General features: G+C 38.1%; 1 protein-coding gene across 2 annotated transcripts in view; it reads right to left on the bottom strand.

Moving 5' to 3' along the window:
• Positions 1-18,252, bottom strand: part of LUZP2 (leucine zipper protein 2) — a 314,083-nt gene that overhangs the window by 2,632 nt on the left and 293,199 nt on the right. For both annotated transcript variants that reach the window (XM_036323328.1, XM_036323338.1), the window contains exons 9-10: positions 16,435-16,599; positions 10,969-11,061 (exon numbers count right to left, since the gene is read on the bottom strand). In XM_036323328.1, the coding sequence (XP_036179221.1) occupies positions 10,969-11,061; positions 16,435-16,599 (258 nt within the window). The remainder of the gene's footprint in view (positions 1-10,968; positions 11,062-16,434; positions 16,600-18,252) is intronic.

Below are 18,252 nucleotides of genomic sequence, written 5' to 3'. Positions count from 1 at the left end.
CTGATTTAAACCAATGTCAACAAATGAAGTTTTCCCCCTCCCTGTCTCCCTGCTTTTCCTCCCTTCTTTCTTGTTTTTCTTTCTTTATCAGCTTCCCTTCCACCCTATTTTCCTTGCTCTCTCATCCTCCCTTTCTTTTTTTCTTCCTTTATATTTTGAACACATTTTAAAGTAACCATAAAAAAATCATTTAGTGTAAGAATATGCTTTTTGTTAGGGGGCGGGAGGGGGACAGGGTATATCCCAAAATCCTTTTCTTGTGTAAAACAGATCCTGGGAATTCAATAATCTATGGCCACTGGTTAGCTCTAACCTTGAACAAGTCAGTTTGCTTCCTTGGGGTTAAACAGAAGGCTACCTAAGCTGGTGAACTCTAACATTCTGTAAATTCTACAATTATATGATAACTAAAAAGGTTGCATAGGCGATTTAACCTACTCCAATTCAGATTTTAGAGAAAAGTTATTTTATATGCTCCCTATTCTCACACTATATTGCTCTCACTTGAATACACATCATATTCCTTTACTTTTCTGTGCCTATGTGTATGGCAATAAACCATGACAAAACAGAGGGAATGTTCATCAGCCTTAGATGGCAGCGAGTGTCTGCCAGGCAGCAATTGGCCAATGTATAATCTCTGAATAAATAATAAATGAATAAAATAATCATTGACTATGAAAATATTACAATTTACAGCATTTTAGTAAATGCCTAATTTTTTCATAAAATTAAATTTAGGTATATTTGGTAGAGACTCCAAAATGATTACATACAGCCCCTTCTTCTAAATAAGCCTATAGTATCCCTAGCTGGTTTGGCTCAGTGGATAGAGCATTGGCCTGTGGACCGAAGGGTCCTGGGTTTGATTCCAGACAAGGGCAGGTACCTTGGCTGCAGGCTCCTCCCTGACCTGGGCCCTGGTTGGGGCTCCTGCAAGAGGTAACTAATTGATATGTTTCTCTCACATTGATATTTCTTTCTGTCTTTCCCTATCCCATTCTTTCTAATGATCAATGGAAAAATATCCTCAGTTGAAGATTAAATAAATAAATAAATAAATAAGCCCACAGTTTAGTGGAAAAGTATATTGTAACTATAATAAGAGCAATCAGTAGTCAAAACCTTCACTACATTATTCCTAAGAATTTTAGGCAAATTCACAGGCAAATTGTCTATACTACCTAAGAAATAAATTTGTTTCTTTTTATGTTGCATGGGTTTAAATTATACCTAGAATCTAAAATTACCCTGGAAAAATTATCATTTCTAAATTTTAAATTTTTAATAATCTATGTTTAAAAAATAATACCCTTGGGTAATAACTAAATCCTAACTATAGGACTTCTATTTTTAAGCAATACACAAGCAACTCAGATGTATAGTGAAAATTGAAATCCACTTCTTTATAATGCACAAATGCCTTATAAATCTCTTAGAAGGTGCTATGATATAACCATTTCCCAAATCTATTTTACCTAAAAAACTTTTTTTTTTGCTTGTGGAGCTTCAGCTCAGGCCATTGTCATGAGAAAAATACAAAAGGATTTTCAGTGGCGTGTGTGCTTTCATTAATGCAAGCATAGCTATTGGAGACAAGCCTTTGATCATTTGAACAATGAAAACCTAAAAATTTCAACATTAAAGAAAATATTGTGTGGCTGGAAGACAGTTCAAATCTTTTTTGATACCTTGATGTTATAATGAACAGTACCTTTAAATTTATATTTTCTGTGCCTCTTGGGCATTGTAGGAACTTCATGAAATGTGGTTCATAAAATTCTTAGTGTTTCTCAGAGAAGCAACAGATAAATAGCAACAGTTACAACATGAGCTATCGTGCTCTAATAGACACCTTATCACCTTTATAGTCATTGATGAAGCAAACATTCACTTGGTGATAACATAAAGAGAGACTTCATCGTGGAGTTTTCTCAATCTTGTTGCAATATCACCCAGATTGCCAAATCTTCCAGAGAACTGTGCAGTTAAGAAAGGCAAGAAGAATTGCCAACATTGTAGTATAAATGTAATTTTTCCAAATGATGAAAGTGCTCTGGAGTAAAACTGACTTTGCTTCAAATTTTAGTTCTGATGTTTATTCAGAAGTGATCTTTAATCAAATAACTTGATCAGTTACTTATTTCTGAGTATCAAGTTATTTCACTGTAAAATAGGGCTACTTCATAGGGTTATTTTGAGAATAAAATTTAAAAACATATAAAAAAACATATAAAAATATTCACCATACATATTAACAAGTATTAAACATTCTTCCCTTTCTTCTATTATTACCATTAATGATTAAAAGCCAACAGTTATATGAGTTCACACTGATATTACAAATATAAAATATGCTTACCAGAGGGGAAGGGGCAGGGGGTTGAAGGAGGTAGCAGAGTGTAAGGGGAGATAGTGATGGAAGGAGAGTTGATTTAGTGTAGTGAACACACAATACAATAAGTGATGTATTATAGAATTGTACACTATATATATATATATATATATATATATATATATATATATATGCTGCAGAATCAATAGTCATGCAATTTTCACATGTAAAGGAGGAACAGTTGAAAGGGGGCAGGGGAGATGGATAAAAAATGAGCTCTGTAATAAATCTGACAAGTCCAGTGACCAAAAGTAACCTCACAGGGTGATCTGATCATAAGTTCCTAATGGGGCAGGTCATGGTGGGTAGTCATTCCCAGGGCCTATGACTTCTTTGGTAGAGTTTACATTTGCCTTAAGCAAGATCTGTCCAATTGTTCTTATGCATCTAGGTTAACACACCTTTGTGAGTTTTTTAATTGAATGTATTGGAATGACATTGGTTAATATTTTGTACTTGACTCTTTTTTAATGTCAGTTTTAAACACCACTGGCTATTAAAAACAAAGTCATAGGCATCACTTGCTGGTAGAATGGCTTTAGAGAATGCCAACTTAACCTCACTTTCTTTTATATGTAAAATGGAAATAATAATGCCTATGATCTAAATTTTGACACAAAGTGAATGAGACAATGTAGGTATCTCAACTATGTGAATGGAATAAAGAATTAGCCTATACCCAGCTGGTGTGCTCAGTTGTTGAGGGTCAAACTATGAACCAGGAAGCTACAGTTCAATTCCAATCAGGGCATATGCTTGGGTTGTGGGCTTGATCTCCAGTAGGGGGCATACAGGAGGCAGCTGATCAATGTTTCTCATCATTTATATTTCTATCTATCCCTCTCCCTTCCTCAGTGAAATCAATAAAAATATATTAAAAACAAGAATTAGCCCATCTCAGGTTAGAATTCCTTTAGCCCTTGTTAGTTGTATTTACTTGGGAAAGTTACTTCAGGTTACTGAGGTTATGATTTCTTATCTGTATGGTAGGCAAAATAATCTATACCTGAAAAGGCTGGGCTAGTTTCATTTTTTGCCAAGTATCTGTTGGAAGAGTTATTGGCTCATAATGGAGTATCTTGCATATATTAATTGCTCGGTTAAGTTTAGTTTCTTTCCTTCTTTTCCCATCCTCAGCTTTTCCTTCCTTTAATCAATATTCTTTATTATGTCAATATATATTTGGGTCCAAATATAAACACAGATATTTAGTCACTTTAATTTTACAACCCTGGTGTCAACATGTTGACTCTAGTCATTAAAGAATCTTGACATTGCCTAAGGATTCATTGCTGTTTTTTGGTCCCGTCCCCCCGCCCCCACCAGGTCTGTGGTTCCTCTCTCATCCTTTTCTGTTTACAATTTAAGGAGGCAAGAAAAAAAGTCTCATTAACCAACTACTCATCCTTCTTCAGTAACCTTACCCTTGGAGGATATCCTTTATCCTTCCAGTTTGTTTTCCCCCCTCAAGACAGGCTCAGAGCAGTCCATCTGATTTAACTTAGGGATTCAGATACTTTAAAATATTTTTCATTATGACACATGCATATCTTCTCCTTCAGTAGTGGGTATCCTGATTTTTAGAAATTATAAAAGTAAAGTTGCATATTTAGAATGACCTTTTCAAAAGGGCACTGTTGAGAATTTAGCTAAACTACCCCATAATATTGCTGCCTCTACATCTATTTGGTGTTGCCGAGGGGCCTTATTGGGCTCCTGTAACGGACACTAGCCCCTCCATGGAATTCATGCCTTAAGTAACAGCCTGCAGAGTCACAAGAAAGAGTTAAGTTCCTGATATGACTTCCCCTGCACCCTGTTGATAAGGTCTCTCCTTCCTCCCTGATCCTTCCCATTGTGAGCTCCTTAAATAAATCCCTCATGAAGTTAATGGGCTTTTGCTCTTTGGGGTTGAATTGACCAATCTGGCATGACCAGAACCGAAAAGCTTTCTACTCACCCTCACTGGACCAAATGGTAATAAAGGCATATGCCCCAGGACCTGCTGCTTACTCCCTGTCTGCCTTGAGTCTCATCACACCATGTGTCCAGGAAGATATGCCTGAGCCTCCTCCAAGATCTGTGAGTAGTAAAGTTTTGTTTCACTTTCCCTTGTCTTATGATCTTTCTTGAACATTGGCTCACCAAAGGACACCCGGAAGTCTACGTAAAACATGTTAGTGGACCCAGTCTCCGGCTCAGTGGTTGAGCATCAACCTATGGTTTGATTCATGGCGGGAGCACATGCCCAGTTTGCTGGCTGGATCCCCAGGAGGAGTCGTGTGGGAGGCAGTCAATCAGTGATTCTCTTCCATCATTGATGTTTCTATCTCTCCCTCTCCCTTCCTCTCTGAAATTAACACAAACGTATTTTTTTAAGAACATGTTAATATAACAAAAATCACTATAACTTAATTAACAATCATTGGAAACCCTACAAAAAGAGAATGGCTGCCTTTGCATTTTGTTTATTTTTTTTTATTTTTATTTTTTTTTCAAGGATGAAGGCTGCTTTTATTGCAGGAACTTGAGAAGAAGATTGCATACTTAAGTAACCAGTTTCCCTATAAGCAGTGGTCAAAACACTATTTTAACGTCCTCCTTGTGAGGGTTAAATTGATGTTTGCAGGCTTTTCTTTTTTTTTTTTTTTTTTTTTTTATTGCTTAAATTATTACAAAGGGTATTACATATGTGTCCATTTTATCCCCCCGCCCTAGACAGTCCCCTAGCCTCCCCTATCCCCCAATGTCTTATGTACACTGGTTATGCTTATATGCATGCATACAAGTCCTTTAGTTGATCTCTTACCCCCCTACCTTCTGCCCCCCAACCCTCCCCGGCCTTCCTGCTGCAGTTTGACAATCTGTTTGAGGCAGCTCTGCCTCTGTATCTATTATTGTTCAAAAGTTTATAATGGTCTCTATTATCCATGAATGAGTGAGATCATGTGGTATTTTTCCTTCATTGACTGGCTTATTTCACTTAGCATAATGCTCTCCAGTTCCATCCATGACGTTGCAAATGGTAAGAGTTCCTTCCTTTTTAGAGCAGCATAGTATTCCATCGTGTAGATGTACCACAGTTTTCTAATCCATTCATCTACTGATGGGCACTTAGGCTGTTTCCAGATCTTAGCTATGGTGAATTGTGCTGCTATGAACATGGGGGTGCATATATCCTTTCTGATTGGTGTTTCTGGTTTCTTGGGATATATTCCTAGAAGTGGGATCACAGTATTTTTTTAATTACACCATTTCTCCTCTTAGAAATAAAGAATAATACTTTAAAAATTAAAGCAGATGGAATAACATCATAGGTTCATTTAAAATCCTCCTTGAGATGATATCTTTGATTCTGCTGATTGCTTTGTATTTATTGACATTAAACACTTGGTTCTACTGTACAAGAAAAATTAGTTATATCTCTTATTAGCTTTCTCTAAAGCATTTTAAAAATCCTCAGAATTATTAATGCAAATGTATAACTGGGCAACCAACTGAAGATTCTACCAAGAAGAAGAAGAAGAAAAAAAGATTCTACTAACAAAAAAATATCTCTGATGGGTAAAAAATCCAGCTCATTCTGCATGTTTAACTAAGATAGTGTTTAAGAAGGTGGTCTAGATGCACTTTTTTTGCAGGTATCTGTTCAATTTTCCCAACACCATTTATTGAATGAACTGTTTTTACCCCATTGTATATTCTTGCTTTTTTTTTGTTAAATATTAATAGTCTATATCCTCAAATTGCTTATTATCTACTGCAAAATGAGAACCTTATATAAATAATCAATGTGCAAGATGGAATGTAATACAGATAAAATCCTATATAATAAAAGCCTTAAGGGCATAACAACCGCAAGGACCAGATGCTCAACCCAGGAGGAAGGGGAGGGGGGCGCAGTGAGGCCTGGAGGCTCATGCTATGGCCCAGGGATGCCAGGAGCCGCAAGCCCAGAGCTTGCTTTCCAATAAAAAAAAAAAAATAAAAAAAAATAAAATAAAACAGCCAACACTGCTACCCTGGGAAGAATGGTTCCAGGAGTAAAAAGCCTCCCCAGGCCCCACCTGGCCTGGCTGATGCCCTGCAGCTTGCAGGGACTCACAAGTGATGTGCAGCTACTCCCAGCTACTGGCTTCCTACTTGCCCCTTCCTAGACTAGTGCACTTGGGGGCATGGCTTAGGCCTCCCTGACCAATAGCACCAAGTCAGCTCTGGCTTCCAGCTTCTGGCTTCCTGCCCGCCCCTTTGCATACTATGTGCACTTGGGGTGTGGCTTCGCCTCCCCACCCCCCAGCCAATAGCATCACAGCACAGCCAGAGAGTGGCAGGACACAGCCACCAGTGCTGGCTGGACATTGATTTGGCTGTGTGACTGACATCCATGTGCAGTTACACTGCATGTTTATACAGTGGGACCTTGACTTACGAGTTTAATTCGTTCCGTGACGGAGCTCATAAATCAAATTACTCATATGTCAAATCACTGTGACGTTGGCTGCGCCAACTAGTGGTGGGGTATCTGAAGCTGGCTCGTAACCCGAATTTTTTTGAGCTTGCAACTCAAAGCAAAAAATTGGCCAAGAGATAGCTCATATCTCAAAAAAACTCATTAGTCGGGACACTCGTAAGTCAAGGCCCCACTGTATTTGTAGGGAAGCAGGGCTGCCCGCTCCTACCTCCTGCTTCACTGTCTAGGCTTAGAAAGGCCTGCTGATCTCCATGTTTCTCCTCCCATCTGGAATCAAAACCTCTTGGGGTAGAATGATTCCAGCAATGACCCCAACACATGCTTGGTGTCACTGTCACAGATGTTCTCAGTCATTACAGCCCATTCCTTGGCCGGCCCACAGTGCCCTGCTCCACCCACTGCCACTCCTCACCTGTCACCCCCTGAGGACCACCTTATGTTATCCTATCTGAAATGTGAACAAGATCTCAAATGCCCCCTGTCAATAGCTCCCTTGCCCTACTTTTCTTCCTCTAAAAACCTTGCATTTTAAAAAATATATATTTCATTGATTTTGGAGAGGGAAATAGAGATAGAAATATCAATGATGATAGAGAATCATTGATTGGCTGCCTCCTGCACATTCCAAACTGGGGATCGAAACCTTCCTTGACCCCTCCCCCATCCTTCCCCCAGCCAGCAGGCCCCTGGTGGCAGTGCAACACTGAAGGAAGGAGTGGGGGTGGTGGGGAACCGTGGAGTGGTGGGGTGCGGAGGGCAGCATCACATCTGGTGTCTGTTCCTTCTGCACCTGGCCCGGCCACCATCACCTCCTCTCCTGACCCCGCTGGGCCCTTTGGGCCCTGATCAGCCTGGTCCTGATCGGCCCTGATCGCCTGCCACACCTAGGGACCCCACCCGTGCACGAATTTTGTGCACCCAGCCTCTAGTACATGTATAAACCAAGCATGATGGGGACCCAAAGGAGAAAGCCATTATGTGTTTTGTAGGGAAAGATGGGATGGGGGGGGGCTGTCAAATAATTTTGATCAGATTAAGCTTTGCATTTGCACATCCATGTTTAACCAATATCTTTATAATAAGTACTAGAGGCCTAGTGCATGAAATTCATACACGGGTAGGGTCCCTAGGCCTGGCCGGCGATCAGGGCCAATTGGGGCCTTCAGGCTGCTGGCTGGGGCCTTCCTTCATTCCTCACTGCCCCCTGGTGGTTAGCACATGTCATAGCGAGCGGTCGAACTCCCAATCAGTTGAACTCCCAAGGGGACAATTAGCCTTTTATTATCTAGGATTAGCATGCTTATTGGACTATTTTCATTTACCAAACTAATAAACATTATTCTTGTGGTTTCTATTACTATTTCTGGTAAGAAATCACAATTAAATTCACATTTTTGCATGCTTCCAATTAAAGTGTCAAAGGAGGGTAAACATGGAAATTTATAAAAGCAATTTATATCTAATTGTTCTAAGGACCTTAGGGAACTATCTACCGTCCCTACATTATCTGGAAGAATGCCTACTTCTTAAAAAATACCACAGTAGCACAATGAAAAATGTCTTGTATGAAGCCGATCTGATGGAGTATAGCCCAGAATGATAATGGTAGGTGGTGGTCTCAGTATAATTACATCAGGGCATGAATTGCCTAGAAAATTTTGTTAACCAAGCTGCTGCCAACAACTCATTAGGGCCATCAAATGTCATAAAACCAATATTGGATATAATAAGCAAACTAGGGTTTCTTAAATCTGACAAAAATGTTTTAATATGACAAACCTGGCATAATTTTCTCCTTCCAGCTCTAGGATTTATTTTCTGACTATATATATATATAATTTTTCCCCCTGTTGAATAAGCTCCTTTTGGTCAAGGATTTGCAAACAGGTGTAAGGGCAAGAAACTGATGAGTGTTCACAGTACTAAACATAAGCCATTGTTGCTTTCTATTTTCTTTAAACATTGTGAAAAATCTGTTCGCTGCCTATAGCAGTCAGAAACATTGTAAAACACATTTACATTGAGTAGTGAGTCTTAATCTTCATATGAAAATTAAAATGCTCAATGTCTTTAATTCTTGATATGCTATTAAACAATATGAGGCACATTTACAAATTGCAGGAAAGTGGGATGAAGCAGATACATACTTCGCTTTCTCCATGTGCCTCCAATATTATCATTTAAGCAAAACTGCTTTCAAAGTAATTTAAACATGCCCCAAACTGATAGTCTAATATGTGGTTAAGCCTTTGGGGATTTCTCTCAGTGCCTCCAAAAGGGTGGGGTGAGGATAAAGCATCTAGGGATCATTTTCCTAAGGGACCTTGTCTGACTTGCATTAGGCAGGAAGTAGAATGAACCAACAAAGATACCTAAGAATATTCATGGTCTCTACTCCTGTTTGGGACTTTGACCATAGAAGATATTGAGACCTTGAACATGAAAATTGCAGAGCAACTTTCTTAGAATGAACAAACCAGGACATTAACAAGCATATAATTCAATACTGTACATTTAATATCTATTATATTATAACTAGAGGCCCAGCACATGAAATTCATGTCTGGGTACGGTCCCTAGGCCTGGCCTGTAATCAGGGCCATCTTCCCTGGCTGCCTGCAGCCAGCCCCACCCGCCACCAGCACCCACTCCCAGCCCCCATTCGCCATCCGGTGATCAGTGCCCGAGGGCCAGGGGGAAGGAACTGAGAGGTGGGCTGTTTCTGCCCACTCGCCAGCCCCGTCTCCACCACTGGTTGCCCTCTGTGTGTGGGACGACCAATGGGGCGGGGGGCCTTGGCTTGGTGCCTCCCGCATCCCCCACCACCTACCCCTGGTTCCCCATTCACCATCAGGTGATCAGAGCCTGCCAGCCGGGGGGGAAAGGGACCTAGAGGTGGTCAGTGCTCCTCATAGAGACTGGTCCAGTGACCTTTTCACAGGGGTGGCCTAAGACCATCCTGCATATCAGATATTTACATTACAATTCATTACAGTTATGAAGTAGCAATGAAAATAATTTTATGGTTGGGTCACAACATGAGGAACAGTATTTAAAGGGCCAGAAGGTTGAGAACCACTGCAATAGAAGGAAAACAGATTGACTTGGTGGACCTATGTTTCTATTTTGACTTATTTTCATTTGCTATAGCCTGATTTCTTTTCAATCATGAATGGTTTCAATAGATACTTTGCATTTTGTTACCTAGATTGAAGCCTAACTTTGAACCTACTCAATATAATTGTTGTCATTTTCTGTTTCTCAAATCCAGACACAATAAATCTATGATTGTGCCAAAGTTCTAGAATCAAAATTTCATTACACTCTTTATAATTTTAAAAAAATCCACTTTCCTATCATGTGAATGCTAAGAATCTCCCTTCCTCTAACGCAGTGATTCTCAACCTTGGCTGCACATTAGAATCACTTGGGAATCTTTTTAAAATCCTGATTTTTGGGCCTCATCCTCCAGAAATTGTTTCTTTGTTATGGGGTGGGGCCACAACGGCAGCAACAAGCAAGCAAGCTACCAAGGACAGGGGTGTAAGAGTGAGCACCTCTTGCCAACCCAGAACCTCTTGGGTGGGGCCACAACATTAGTAACAAAGAAACAGAATTTCCAGAGGATGAGGCCCAGAAATCAGGATTTTAAAAAGATTCCCAGGTGATTCTAATGTGCAGCCAAGGTTGAGGACCACTGCTCTAATGCAATCTCTCTATACTAGTACTTCTAGGTTTATTTGCTTTATGGGAAAAAATACTATAAAATCACATTCCTTGGGATTTTGTTTACTTGTTTCTTTTTGTTTTTAATATTTTAACAGGTTATGTCATGTGGTCATGTAAATAAGCAGCCTGCTGAGTGTGTGGTTATCCTCCTTACATCAGACAACTCAAGTTCACATACTCCTAAGAGTCTGGTTATACTTCCTGATTTACATCCAAAGAACATCTGCTTTTTAAAATGTTAAAGTACAATGTTTAGATAGTAGATAGTATATATAAATAGACATGTCATGATAGCATGAACTAGGGTTGTTAAAATGCTTATGATCCTGTTTTCATGTTGAAAACTATTAAAACTATTTTAAGTTAATCTTACATTTTCAGAATTGCATTCAGGGGCATTCAGATTTTCTTCCTTTGTTGTAACAACTTGAGAGTTCTCACTGCTTCCAGGAGTGCTTTGTTCAGGCTTCAGAAAGAAAGAGAGAACATGAAAAGAGACACAGAGGGAAGAGGTTCAACAAATAGATTCATAGGACATGGTAAAATATAATACAATGGCAGTAGCACATTCAAAGAAAAATAACAACATGGGACTTTGTATATAATTAGAGACTTTAAAATTTCAACTTTAAAACTTAACCTAAAAATGAAATAAAATACTTTCTACTATTTTGTATCAATGATGTTAATTAGGATAATTTTAAGAATCCTAGCTCCTCAATAAATCCTATATAATAAAGAGCTAATATGCTAATGGTCATGACACTCTCATGCCATAACTACCATTCAGCAGGAGGCATGTGCATGGTGGGGTGGAGCTGCTGTGTTGCTCTGGAGACAGGGCAGAAGTGGGGAGGCACCCAGAGGAGGTGGGACCAGCCCCAGGCAACTTGCAGGGACCAAGGGTGGGGCTTGAAGCAGCCAGAGAAGGCCAGAGTGGTCGGGGGCGGGGCCAGCACACTGGAGCTCTCCGTGGAGAGGTTAGGGTGTCAAGGCAGGGCGGTGGGGGGAGGGGGCGGTTGTCGGGGTGTGTGCGGGTGGGCGGGGCTGAATGATTTCACGCGCCGGGTTACTAGTAAATAAATAAATAAACAAATAAATAAATGAATGGAATCATGTACTTTCTTTTCCCTTTAACTTCCAGTATATCTCAGAAATAGTAAGTACACATCTTATTTTCTCAGGAAGAAAGAAAATGTCTTGTAATATCCCATGTAATTTGCATAGAGGACTATATTGACTCCTATGCTTTACTAACTAATTAATTGTTGCTTTATTCCTCTGGATATCCAAAATATTATTCTAAAATTCATCTTTTTAGGAACACCAAATTAAAAAGTAAGGTAAAATGAAAAGGTTTTTTTCCAGTTCTGGCCAGAGAAGGGTTATACCATAACTAATATATATATATATATATATATATATATATATATATATATATATATATATATATATTCCTATTGGCTTGTGTAATATTATCTACTCAAATGAGTGTTTCTTAGTTAGAGCTGATTTGAATATACTGCTTTCCCCATTAATCTATGATGGTGCTATTGGAAGACAGACAAAAACTCAGTGAGTGCTAACTTGTTTGGATCTGAATCTTTGATCTCAATGGATCACAGGGGATCTGGAAAAGAGGATTCTAACCATTAGGGACCTCAGAAGACATAGACTAGGATGTGGTCTGGTCAGAGTACTCAAACCCATTAAGGTTTTCTCTGTGCTACACTCTAGACAGCACTGGCCTGTTTTTCTACAGGCAGTTATATTCCTTAGCAGGGGGGCATTCCTACAAAAAATAATAATTTTCTAAAAATAAACACCAAAGATACTTAATAAAACGAGTAGAATATTAAATGTAAAAAAAGTAATGAAACTAGTATATTAGAGAGACAATGGAAAACAGTTCCTATATTAATTCACCCAAATGCTAGGCTTTATGTATAATAATAAATAAAGCAAATAAAATTCCTCTTTCCTTTTACTTAAATAAGTTTAATTTAGTTGTATGAGATACAGAAGGCATCCTGTTTTACTCCCTCTTTCTCTTATTCTTCCTTGTTTAATACCTCTATCTTCTGATCTCTCCCCTGAGCCTTCCCTAGGAATAAGAAAATAATTAACCAGGGAAATAAAATGTCTTCAAATAAGCCAGTTCTCTGTGTTACATGCCCCTGATAAATATAAAGATGAGAAAGGTGTGATTTTTGTTTTCATAGAACTTACATAATTCGATTGTTATTCACATAAATAGCTATAAGATAAAGTAGATTAATTAAAAGGGCACAAGCAGAATTGGAAATATTTCAAAAGGCCAAATGTCAAATCCATTTGTGGTAATGGGGAAAGGCATGATGGAAAGGGTAATCTTTAAAATGGGCCTCTGGATGATTAAGGCAAGAGTGAGGAGGGAGCATTCAAGGTGATGGAAACACTGCAAGAAATTATATTTAGGAAGAAAGGTCAGTTGTTGGCCTATTGGTTTAGAGGGCAGCAGTAGAGTAGATATGAGAAACATGCTACAAAGTAGGGAGGAGAATCCCAATATCAAGCTACAAAGTTTGTAATGATAGCTTTTTTTCTATTTTAAAATTATTCCAAAAGAAATATTCATCTTTTAAAAAATGAGGATAATAATATTTCTCCCTTTTAGAGTTTTGTGAGGAGCATTTAATTTTATATAAGTGTAGTAAAACTCAATAAATGTCAGTTAGTATTGATATCATTGCTATTCGTTTTATTTCTAAAACTGTCCATGACAAATAAGCATCAGTTTCCTAATAAAAAGAACTAATATAATTTTAGAGTAGTTAATGTTATAAATGGTTATAGTAGGTGGCCTTATGTGTATGAGCATATACATATGACAAAGAAGTCACACTACCTATACATGTTTAAAATATCAGTTTAATCTCAAAGCACTAACAAATACCTAAAATTGAAAAGAAACAAACTAGGAAATCAGGCATAGTCTTATTAAATGTATTTTTCCAACATTTTAAAGTTGAAAATGAAAACATCTAACCTATTTTGTACTAATAAAATTTAAGCATATAGAGAAGCTAGAGGAGCTCCATTTTTAATGTGGCTCAAGAACAAGCTTAAGGAGACCAAGGTTATGCTTCTGGCTGTCTCAGGATTGGGGTAATGCAATCTGGTGCCTTACTGGGTCATTGCCAGGACTTTAGCAGCATCATCAGGTGGGATGAGGTAGAAGTGAGCACTGATGTTTCAGGGATATAAAAACCCCTTCCCTGTTCTAAAGAATGGGCTCTACATGGGGGAAGAGGGAAGGATAATGTATACAATTCTGACAGGGGTGGCAAGTTTAGACATGGCTGGGCAAATGCATGGGGAGGTTGAAAAGAAGGAGTTTACTTCCATCAGATGAAACTATCATTATTCAGGCCAGGGACTCATGGAGATATAGGGAATAGGAGGATATTATCTTTTCCTAAGTAAGAGAGATGGGAAAATATCAATCAGGATTTCTTAAGTGCTCAGCAAAAACAGATTGGCATTCACGGAAGGATCTTGATCATAATATTAGTAGCAAATTGAATTCCTAATCGATGAAAATAAGGTGCATGTAGTTTTGCAAATGGTCAAATTTATAGGAACAAGTTCAGAAATGCTGCCTCTTGTGTCTTTACATAAGCATCCATAAAACCTCTCTGTTTGCTACCCATATTCTTTGATAGCAAGAAAGCACAGGTGGTGGGGAGGGTTCTCCAATATATGACTCAACTCTGTCAGGAATGCTTCCCAAATGGATTAATGTGCCATGGTGAATTTAGCCACAGAGAATAAGCAGTGGAAAAATGAAAGGTTCTAGGTGGTATTAATCTCATAGTGCATTTTATCATTTGCAAATATAGATTTGCTTGAAAATATATAAATTTACTAGCCTTCTTTTAAATTTATTTTTAATTTATTGAATTTCATTGGAGAGAAAAAAAAAGAGGCCAACTGGCTAACCAAGATATTAAAGAAGATTTACCTGTAGAAAATGGAGAAACCAAAAACTAGGTGAGTCCAGCCTCTGATGTAGCAAGCCAGAAAGATGCCGAGCCTGATTAATACATTATACCTTGTCTTATCCATGGTCCTTATCTCCCCTCTACAATCCAGAGGAATTGTTTTATCAAATATTTTGTAAATACAAGTTACTTTCATAGCTCTAGTAATACTTTTAAGAAGAGAATCACACCTGATTCCAATTTTAAGTAAATTATTTTTTTTAAAAAGAGTAAAAGTATGTGTTGGTTATTTATTTTGGTACCCCTAGAAAATGGTGGGCTAGTGAATATGTAATGTTTTAACTTGGGTGTCAGCTTAATATTCCATAGATGGGTAAGTAGCTTTTATATCCTATAACACACAACATACTACTAGTACATGGGAATTTTGGAGTCACAGTTTAAGTCATTTAATTGTCTTAAATTTTTAAAATTATCTCTAGTCTCATGCTGTATTTTTTAAAATATGTTTTTTTATTAATTTTAAAGAGAGAAAGGAAGGGAGAGGGAGGGAGAGAAATATCAACTGCTGCCTCCTGCATGTCCCCTAGAGGGGATCAAGCCCACAGCCCAAGTTCTGGGAATGGATCTGGTGACCTCTTGGTGCATGAGCCTGCGCTCAAACACCTGAGCCACACCAGTCAGAGCTCATGCTGTTTTATGGTAGAATTATTTTGTTTGACTTTTGTTTTTTTAGTGTAGATCCTGAATGTGTATTTCCTTAATCTACAAATTGTCCATATCCCCTTTATTCCAAAGATAGGAAATCACAGAAATAAGCAGCAAGAAATAGGCTCCAGATGTTTGCACAAATGTGTAACTGCATAGGTGGGCCTCAGGTTTTCCAGGGCCCACCCTGAGATATCAGCATCACAAGTGGTTCTGGTATCTGTAACATTCTTTTTAACAGTGAGAGAGCCTAAGGCAAATGATAAGAGAGCCAGCACTTTCAAATAAATATATACTGTCAGAAAGGAAATCCTTTTTCCACTCTTTCAGGTTGTCAGGATTTATTTAAATGCAAAGCCTGCAAATTGCAGATTCTGACAATTGAAACCAAAAGCCTGTGCCACATATGATGTAGTGTGATGGGCACTTTGTCAGTAGGTCTCAAAAACCTCCGGGGAAGCTTTTAAAAAACGTTAATGATTGGAGCCCAACCACAAAGAATTTGATTTAATAGGTCTGGGTTTAGTCCCAAGTGTCAGGATTTTTTTTTTTTTTTTAACAAGTATCCCAAGTGAGTCTAATGTGCAGGCAGTGTTGAGAACTGTCTTAATAAAAAAAAAATGTATCCACTTTTGAAAGAATGATAGTTATACACTAGGAAAAAATATTCCCCATTTTAACTTTTGGTGTACATTGGAATATAATACAAGATACTTTCTTTTAACTAACTATAACATAATAATTATTTTAGAATGCTAATTTAGAAAAATAATTGTTATAAATAATGATAATTACTATTATTTTACAATCAGATCATCCTGCCTAAGATTCAGCTGGCTTTACCATGTGACTATGCAGAGTTACAAATTGGGTTTCTATCATCCATTTACATTATTTTGATGTTTTACTTAGATCCACACTGATGACCACATAGTACTTTACTTGATTTTACTTTGTATTATTATTATTGTTTTTTAAAATCATTATTGTTGAAAGTATTACATAGGTCCTTCTTTTTCTGCCATTAATCTCTTCCAGCCTCCTCTCACCCCCCAGGCACTCACTACCCCATTATCTGTGTCCACAAGTTATGCATATATGCATACAAGTTCATTAGTTTTACTTTCCAAAGCACAAATAAAGTGTACCTTGCTTTTTGTCCTTGCATCTAGAATCTTGACATCAATGGGACTGGGTGGAATTGACATCTGAGTTGGATTTGACCTGATTAGACTCAGAGGGGGTGGTTGATCACGAAAAACAGATGACAGGCAGAGTTGCACAGTCTGTTTCAGTGCTTTCAGTTGTGAATCCTACAAAAAATAAATAAATAAATAAATAAATAAATAAATAAAAGAGATCACAATTTTTACACGATAAACAGAACCACATGATACCCTGTTTCATGCATACTCAGTCTGTTTGTTTTTATGAGTAAATGTATTTTATGATATATTTTGAACACTGAAATTCAGAGACATAACTTCTTTTTTTTCCTTGAACTGGCATGATTTCAATCATGATAGTTTGCTGAATCTATTTGTTGAAGAAAATATACTCTGGGGCACACTGAAGTAGAAAATGCTCTTACAAACCTGCCTTCTTTCTAGTAGGAGCAGCCACCTTTATTACAAATCCTTCCCCTGGCAATGTAGGCCTCTGTGTTTCTCAGATTAGCCTGTATTAGCAACTCAATTTCATCACATATTGGGAAAAATAAATTTGTTTCCAATAAAACCTTTATTTCCTTTGGGCCTTGTTCAGAAGTAGAAGTTAATTTTCTTTGACTATAAATAATATTAATACTTTCTGATATTAGCATAGGATATCACAATCCTCCAAGCACTTTCAACTTTCACATGCAGGAAATAATTTTATGCTTTCAAACATCTGTGAAACTGGCACTACGAATTATGATTTTACTGTGAAGAAAAGAAAGCTCAAAGTTTTCAGACGGGGTTATTTTCGGTTTATATCACCAGGCAGACTGAACTTACATAGACCATCATCTCTGCCTCGCATTGAATCCCCAGGACCCACTTCTGAAAATATGTTTTTACATACTAATAAGTTAAAAAATAATAATATAAAGCTGAGTACAAACGACAGAGAGGTCCTCGGGGGCCAAAATGAAGAGAGACATCCAACTGTTAGGAAATCTCACGGTAACTCAAGGGTACTTTGGGGTGTGGATACAGACCCTAATAAGACAATGTCACAGAAACATCAATCTCAAGACATGAGATATGGCCTTTAGGCAAAGAGAGGTGAAGGGAGAGATTAGTTACTGAGGCCGAGACTCCAGGACAAGCTGGCACACATGGAGACGAGCCTTTCAGTGCCTTCATAGATCAGTGAAGCAGCACAGTTTGTTTTCTTCACCTGTCAAAGCCAAATACGCCCAACAAAACTATTGCCTTTCATAAACTATGCCAGAAACGCTTTCACAGAGCATCCTCCCCTACTGGTATTTCTTGTCTCCCATAAAGCCTTCGTGATCAATTTCTTAAAAGCAGTGGCTATGATTTATATCCTTCCCAATGCCTACCTCTGTGCTTCCTACTAATATGTGATTTATGATAATATTTATCTTTAAGTTGTGAGTGCGAATTGCTAGAATAGCAGTTTAGGAAATCTCTCTCTTTGGTCACAGCAAGAAATTTTGAAAAAGAAGCAATAAGAGCAACATCTGGAAATATGTAAGACATAGAACAGACATGCATTTTCTTCTCATTACTCTTGCTCTATGAATTTGTCTCAGACAAAATGAGAATCTGATGAGAACTAGGATGGAGAAGCATTAAGTGGACAGGAGGGGGCTAAGCTGAATAATGACCTTGTACTCAAAGTGGCCCCTTTTAATTGCTTGTCTGACTCTCTAGATCAGGGGTGGGCAAACTTTTTGACTCGAGGGCCACAATGGGTTCTTAAACTGGACCGGAGGGCCGGAACAAAAGCATGGATGG

The sequence above is a fragment of the Myotis myotis genome, unplaced genomic scaffold (assembly GCF_014108235.1).
Source record: "Myotis myotis isolate mMyoMyo1 unplaced genomic scaffold, mMyoMyo1.p scaffold_m19_p_10, whole genome shotgun sequence".
In the NCBI taxonomy this organism is placed as follows: Eukaryota; Metazoa; Chordata; class Mammalia; order Chiroptera; family Vespertilionidae; genus Myotis; species Myotis myotis.
The sequence above is the reverse complement of the archived record's forward strand: the minus strand, read 5'-3'. Positions and strand labels throughout refer to the sequence as shown.